Source organism: Aptenodytes forsteri, unplaced genomic scaffold, assembly GCF_000699145.1.
Source record: "Aptenodytes forsteri isolate BGI_AS27 unplaced genomic scaffold, ASM69914v1 Scaffold285, whole genome shotgun sequence".
NCBI classification, from domain to species: domain Eukaryota; kingdom Metazoa; phylum Chordata; class Aves; order Sphenisciformes; family Spheniscidae; genus Aptenodytes; species Aptenodytes forsteri.
The window spans coordinates 11,768-19,072 of NW_008794453.1; the positions used below are offsets into that span (position 1 = coordinate 11,768).

The 7,305-nt window shown below is 56.8% G+C and overlaps 1 protein-coding gene across 1 annotated transcript; it reads right to left on the reverse strand.

Annotated features, from left to right (window-relative positions):
• Positions 1-3,118: 3,118 nt before the first annotated feature.
• Positions 3,119-5,521, reverse strand: CDKN1A (cyclin dependent kinase inhibitor 1A). Its single transcript, XM_009290595.2, has 2 exons — positions 5,116-5,521; positions 3,119-4,568 (listed from the first exon to the last, which is right to left on the reverse strand). The coding sequence occupies exons 1-2, from the start codon at positions 5,516-5,518 to the stop codon at positions 4,519-4,521; spliced, it is 453 nt and encodes a 150-aa protein (XP_009288870.1). The 5' UTR covers positions 5,519-5,521; the 3' UTR covers positions 3,119-4,518.
• Between the last annotated feature and the right edge of the window lie 1,784 nt (positions 5,522-7,305).

Consider the following 7,305-nt stretch of genomic DNA (forward strand, 5'->3'; position numbering starts at 1 on the left):
CCCCCCCCACGGCGTCACCAACTCCCGGCAACCTGCCTCCCCTCCAAAACACCCCATGCTGCTCCCAGCCATCAGAAAAGGGCCCCCAACCACACTCCCCCCACAGGCAGCAAGAAAAAGCCCCCCCCAGCTCACCAACAGCAAGAAAAAAAACCCTTATTTTCCTTGCTTTTCTGTTTTTTAAGGTGACACACGAGCTAGCAAGGCTTACCTTTCCCGTCTACCGAGAGGGACCCTCAGTTTCAGGGTGCATGGGGCAGCGAGGCTCCCCGGTCTGGGAAGGATGCTGGTCCCGCGCCGAGGGCGTTTGACCTGCCCCGCACCCGAGCTCTCATTTTCACTCTTACTCAAGGCGGCTTTCCGTTTTCAGGTTACACTCAAATGCCAGTGCTCACACGTTTCCTGTTTGCCGCGTTGCAAGCGGGGTGCAGGAAGGGCCCATCCAGAGGGTCACCGTCCCCCCCTCCTTTCCTTGCTTGCAACGGTCTGGCCAAGGCTGGGAGATGTTTGGAGCAGGGGAAAAGCATCAGAGAAACGGCAAATGTTATTTTAAGAGTCCAAATAACCCAAACTACAAGACTATGTATAACCCACAGATTATAACATCCTACCAAAGACAGAACAAACCTGCAACCCCCCCCCCCCCCCCGGCGGTAGGCTCTTTGGCCTCAGGATTTGGAGATCTCCCCCACTGTGCTGCTCGCACTGACATTTTTGTCAAGGATCCTGCCTGAATTATTAACTCAGCTTTGAAGTTGGCACCAAAGCCAGCGGCTGCCCATGGTCTGCAACCACTCTGGTTTGCAAGGGGGCAGGGGAATTAGATGAGTCACGTGCATTTTTGCTCCACTTGAACTGCAAAATTGGAAAAGATCCCAAGCAAAAGCCTAAAATAATAACAAGGGGAAACACCAACTATTATCTTTAGGTTACAACTAGAATTAACGTCTCCCGGCTCACAGCATGGGTCTGAGCCCAGGCTCTTGGGGCAGGAGCCGTGGGGTGGAGGCTGGTGTCCTGTCCATCTCTCCCTATCCGAGTTGGTTAAATCACTTGCAGGAAACTGGCTGCACGGGTGCCCTGCCCCATCACACCCACCCAGTCACAGCCTCTTTGTTTGCCGTTTAACCTAAAGAAGCAGCAGCCAGCTCAGGTGCAACCGCTCCGCCTGGGCATTTGTAGGCCAATTGAGGGCTCAGCTGTTTCTTCTCCACTCTCTGAGCAAAGCTGGTGCTGGTTACCCCAGATTGAAGCAACCCCACGGCCAGGCTGGGGTGCTCAGCTTTGCAAAAACCACCTCTGAGCTCAGTTTGTCACTGCGTCTCGCAACCCCCAGGGCTGTTTGCCGCATATGGAGAAGGCTGAATTTTGGCTTTGCTTTCCCTGAGGATGCTTTTGGGGGAAAAACCCTAAATATCCCTGGGAGAGCTCACTGATTCATGCCCTCTGCCCAGCAAGACTCCGGCATCTAGCTTCCAGCTGCAAAGCTCTGCCGGCAGCCTGCGCCGGGGTTAGCACCGGCCATGGGAAGGTACAATCCAGCCCTGCAGCAGCAACGACCCTTTCCAGCCCCGAGGAGACGCCGGGCAGGTCTCGGCGAAAGGGGATTGAATATAGTGGGGAAAAGAGGGGAAGCGCCTGACCCTCCTCCCGGCCCCACTCGGCCGTCGTGGGAGTTTGAACGCCGGCATCCTCGCTCCGTGCTGAGGCCAGGCTGAGGATGGGAGAGCAGCAAAACACAATCTGGGCTGAAAGTGCCAGGTTTCCATCCATTCCTCAGCTGCTGGAAGTCCATCACCATTTTGTGTCCCCAAAGCTGGGGGGACACAGTCCTCCCCTGCCTGGAAGAGGTGGTGCAGGGCTGGGGTCTCCCAGCGGGGTGCAAAACTCAAGCCCAGGTGCCAAACTCCCTCTCACACAGCTGAGCCAGACCCTGGCTGCCCTCAGAGCCCCACAAGCAGGGACGAGGGGGTATTTGCTGATTTATTTCTTGCTTCCTCCACTGCCACCACTCCTGACAAACGGGAGGTGACAGCAGAGGGGAGCAGCTGGCAGCGGCCAAGGGGGCTGAAAGGACTGACGTAAGGGGAAAGATTAAAAGGGCTAAATCTGTAGGGCTTGACTCAGCAGCAGCTAAAAGGCTGCGTGATATGTGCTCCGCAAGCATTTCAAGGGGCATCGGCGTGCATGGGTGTCACCCAATGCTATGGGGACAGGCAGATGCTTTAGGGAACCTCGGTTGAACGATGACACAACAAGGTTGTTACCATCAAAACTTTATTTTCACTTGGATCCTCTGCAAAGCAGGCCATTTGTCACATTAACCACAACCTGAGCTCACAGTCCACATACAAGTCTTGCTCAGTCCTCGGAGGAAGCAGCTGACGGCGGAGGCATCCCTGACTCTCAGGGGATCTCAGCCCTGGCGTCCAGCAGTGCCATCACATGCTCTTATACATCCCTGGCCTACAACATTGGTCACCCTCACTGGCCCGGGCACCTGGGACCCCTTTAAAGGAGGAGTGGGGATATGACCAGCTTGCCTATGGCTAATGGCCACCTGCCCCACAAGACAGAGCACAAGTGGGGTCGGGAGTAGCGGCCTGGGGTCACAGTGGGGAAGGGGGAATGACGTGGGCAGCAGAGGAGCCTACATTCACACAGGGGTCCCGCAGTGAGACCCTGCACAGGTGACGGTGGCTTCTGCCGGGGATATGGTGGCAGCACCAGTCCTGCCCCTAGGACCACGGCACAGACAGCTGTCCCAAGGGAGTGGAGTTAAGCACAGGGGTTGCAGTGAGGTTTTGCCCCTCTCAGCCCTTGCACAGCTTTCCATGCCCCTGCTTTGATGTTTCATGCTGCAGAGGAGTCCCCCAGGGCTGGGACAGCCCCTTCCCACAGCCAGCTGAGTGAAAAGCACAGCTGGGTTTGTGCTGCAGCCACCCCTGCTCCCAGCCAGCCCAAAGGCAGCTCCCAGCTCCGGGCTGCACCCCCAGAGCAACCCCTCAAGCCCCCAGAGCCAGGCAGGGACCCAGACCAGAACATCTTCCTCCCCACAGCCAGACCCTGCTCCCAGCACAATTATTTCCATTAACCCAGAGACACCAATTGCCTTACACAAGACAAGTGTTTATTCAGAGTTAACATTTATTAACAAACAGGTATTTCCCCTTTCCCCCACATGGGCTTAATAGCAATTTTTTTTATAAATAAACATTTAGTGCTGGGAGCTTGCCAGCTTCACTGACAGCAAAGTGCATCATGGTGCAAAGCGGGAGGTCGACCCTGTCCCTTTTCTGCCTGGGACCATCTTGCACCAGTTTCCAGAGTCCAAATCCAGCAGAGCAGGAGATGAACCCCATGAAAGTGCTGAGACCTGACAGTGTTGAGTCCTTCAAGAGCAGGGACTCATCCTTCAGCGCTGGGACCAAGCAGCCTTTGCTCCAGGACATCTCTTGGTCCCAGAGGCGACCAAAGCCCCTTGCTCTGCAGAGCCAAGTGAGGGTCCTCTCTCCCCCCAGCCCCAAAAGAGAAAGAGTTCAGGAAAAAAAGCTACAGTTTCATCTTTCAGCATCATCCTTGCTGGTGAGCAGGACTCTTTCCTTCCTAGAGCAGTCCAACATGGCCAGAGCAGGCAGCTCCCCAGCCTGGTGTCAGTGTTGAAGAAAGCAGGAACAGGACGGTAAACAGCACCACTCAACAAGCCAACAACAAGGTAAGAAAGTGGGGGTTTGGGTCAGCAGAGTCCAGGGGACCCCAAAGCCTCCCAGGCAGCATTGGTCCCACAATGAGCTCAGCGCTGGGGACCTCCAGCGGGTTTGTCACCATCTGCAGCCCATCTGATGGGTGAGAGCACCAGTGAATCACCCCAAGGACGGGCTGTCCAGGAAACAGCGTTTCCTCTTCCAAGCAGCCGTGGGAAGGAGCAGCCCCCCGCATCACTCCGCTTCCATGTGTGGACAAGGGCTTGCCACCACTGGGTCCATCCTGCTGGGAAGAGGGACACCACCATGTGCCAGCAACCGGGGTGTCCTCAGGGTCAGGCTGTCCCAGGGCTCTACAATCCTTATTGGTGACCCTTTCTTAAGGATATCTGGTGCCACCAGGTGGCTGGGACACAAGTGTCCTCCATGGCCAGCCATCAGGCAGGAGAAGGACCACAGCTGGACAGCAGGATGGTGCAAGGATGATTCTTGGCCCCACCAACACAGGACAGAAGACACTCTTTCTTCTCTGCAGGCAGGACAATGCCTTAGTCCCACCGGGCCCATTTCAGTCCTCCTCCATCCCCTCTGTGGGGCTACAAGCCTCAACATGGGCTACTCCTATACATTGCACACAGTGAAGGTCCCTCAGGACCCCAGAGCTACTCATAAATAGGGAACTACAGACGCTACATTGCTTCATACAGACACCTTACACAGTACAGGGTGGGGGGAAAAAAGAGCCACAGACACCCCCAGGGCACATCAGCATCGGCAGCTGTCCCCGATGGCAGAGGAGCCAAGCACCACCAGGTCACGGCTTGGGCTTGTCAGGGACGATCCTCCGCTTGGAGCTGTAGAAGTCTGGAAGGCAGAAAGAGAGGATTGGAAAGTGCCTCCAGCCCATCAGGAGCAGTGGGGCAGGAAGAGGGAGGTGTCCCCAGGGAAGCACCCCAAAACCCAGCCCAGGTAGACTCCATTTTAGAGCCACCCATCCAAAGCCAAAGCATTCCTGGAGAGAAGAGCCTGTAGGTCTCCACCATCTCTTCTGTTTGGTCTCACCTGCACTTCCACCCCAACCCTTGATCTTAGAGGACAGGCTCAGGCCATGGGAACTCAGGGCGATGAACTATTTTGGGGCATCTTCAGCTGTAAAACCCACAAGCCCAATGTGAGCCCACTGCCTAACCTCCAGCAACCAAAAGGCACCCAGTTTGCAGCCTTTTCCCCTTGAAAGATGGGCTCTGCTCTCCCAGGAGAGAGACACATGGAGGGTGGTCCCCTCCCCATGCCCAGGAGCCAGGCAGGGCCCTTGCACTCAAGTCCCCTCCATCCATCCCTACCAGGAAAGCCATGACACCAGCAATGCCACCAAGCATTCATGGAGTGACACCAAGCCTCCAGCACTCACCTTTGATGGTGGTCTGCCCACGTTTCAAGCTCTGTGGGGAACCAGCCCTGTAAACCTCCGAGCTCTGCTGAGACCCCTCGGGGCAAATCCTGCCAAGACGGTCCTCAGGGGGGACCTTGTGGACCAAGGAGCTCCTGCTCTCACTGCTGGTGACCTTGACCAGGCTGTGGACCTCCTGGGGCGGCTGCTCAGCCAGGAAGACCCTCTCCCACTTGAAGTGTCCTTCCAAGGGAGTCTCCGTCTCAAAGTTGAAGTTCCAGCGCTGCTGAGCTTCTTCCAGGTGTTGCTTCAACAGGTCCTCAAAGTCATTCTGGAGCTGGTGGTGGTCCACAGGGCCAAAGAGGTTCCTGCACACCTTGCTGCTGCATGGCATCTGCCCGGCCCTGCTCTGAGACAGGGGCATCGTGGTGGCTGGGAGGAAAGCAGAGCGAGTTACTGGGGTGTTGGGCAAGCCACGAGCAAGCCCAAGGGCTGGCACATTTGCTACCGGGGCAAAGCAGGCAGTAGCCAAGGTGGGACAAGCTGGGTTGGGCTCTGCAATGAGGCAGCTCAGAGGGGACCTCCATCTGCCAGCGCTCATCTTGGACTCAGACATTTGGGATTTTAGTGGTGTCTTAGGCAGAGGCTTGAGCATGACTGAGGTCAAACACAGCCTGATGCCATGCAGAAGGATGGGGAAGGTGCAAATGTTGACCTTCCTCATTCCTCCTCCAGCAGGTAAAGCCCTGCCGGGGCAGGACACCTCGATGCTACCACTGGCTCCATCCACAGCCCCGCTGCATTCCCACTTCCACGCAGGCACAAGGCAAGTTGGCACATGGGCAAGTGAAGCAACAGGATGTTTTTCTGGCCAGTTTCTTCATCTCAAGAACCCAGGCCCGGTGGCAAACAAGCCTTTTAAGCAACTGCAAGAACATGCCACAAGCTTGACCACTTTGTTAACCACCCTCCTTATCTGCAAGAAGCTGTTGGGTAACCGAAGACCCTGTTGTTTGTTTTTTCCCCAAATCGGTGCCAAAAGCCTTGACCTTCACAGTAAGTGGCTAAGCCTTCCCTTCCGAGCAGTCCTCCCCCTTACACACACGTGGGGCTAATGGATCCCTCGCGCCACCCGCGGTTACGAGGAGCCTCGTTATCAGAGCAAAGCAAACAACACTCTGGGATTTGACGGCTCTCGGAGCTAAGGCTTGACACCACTTGGATAGCCGTGCTCATTAAATCTGCTTTTAAAAAAAAAAGATTCACAGAAATAAAATCCCCGTGTGCAAGACAGCTTTGTCATTGCCCACCCAAGCTGGGACCCCCAAAGCCAGGACCACAACAGACCCCCAGGCTTGCACCCCCCACCCTCAAACTTCCCCAGGAATGGGGTGCTCAGCCTCCTGCAGGGAAGATTTCTGCCCAAATTCAGCACCCCGAGCCCCTCCGGATCGCCTGTGCCGCATTACCAGGCACGCCGCTGGCACGGCGCTGCCAGTGGGCAGCTGGAAAGCCTCCAGCCTGGGGGCTGGTGGGGCCATGCTCTGCCCCCGGGGCCACCCCGACCCTCCACCCGGCCCCGCTCCCAACCCAGACTGAGCATCCCCGAGTAAAAATAGAAATCCAGCTTCCTATCTCCCGGCAGTCGGAGCACATAAACAGGGTGACCTCATTGCGAGGCAAGTCCCAGCATGTCCAGGCAAGCCCTGGCAGGTAGCAGGCAGGGGACATGTTTCGACACCCTGACCTGACACCCTTCAGCCCTCCCCGCCTGTGTCAGGCACCAACCTCCTCATCCTCGGGCCACCGCCATGCCCAGGTGCCACCCCAGAGCCCCACGCCTTGAGATAACAGCTTTGCCCTGAGTCATGATTGCAGATTGCTGGAGCCACCAAATAGGGAAGGATGAGAGCCAGGTCACCGTCCCCTCCCGTGGGGCTGGTGTTGCTTTTGGCAGCCTCTCCAAAGCAAGAGCTTCAAGGTTTCCTGCAACCCAGCTGGAGAACCCCAAGACTTGGGCAAAGAGGTGATGCAGGTGCACGACTGCATTAAAACCTCACCCAGCCGGGCTGGGAGATGAAGGCACTCCCAGGGACAGACACACACACCCTTGACAACCCCACAGGCACCCGCGACACCCAGGACCAGTTACACCAGTCGGGAGAGGGCTCGGGGAGCAGGAGGGGCCGGCAGCACCCACACCCGGGGGTG

Excerpts from the sequence above, each read along its gene's own strand:
- CDKN1A (XM_009290595.2), bottom strand. The coding sequence starts at position 5,518 with ATGCCCCTGTCTCAGAGCAGGGCCGGGCAGATGCCATGCAGCAGCAAG. Across the intron at positions 4,569-5,115 it reads TGGGCAGACCACCATCAAAG|ACTTCTACAGCTCCAAGCGG; the intron begins GTGAGTGCTGGA and ends TCTGCCTTCCAG.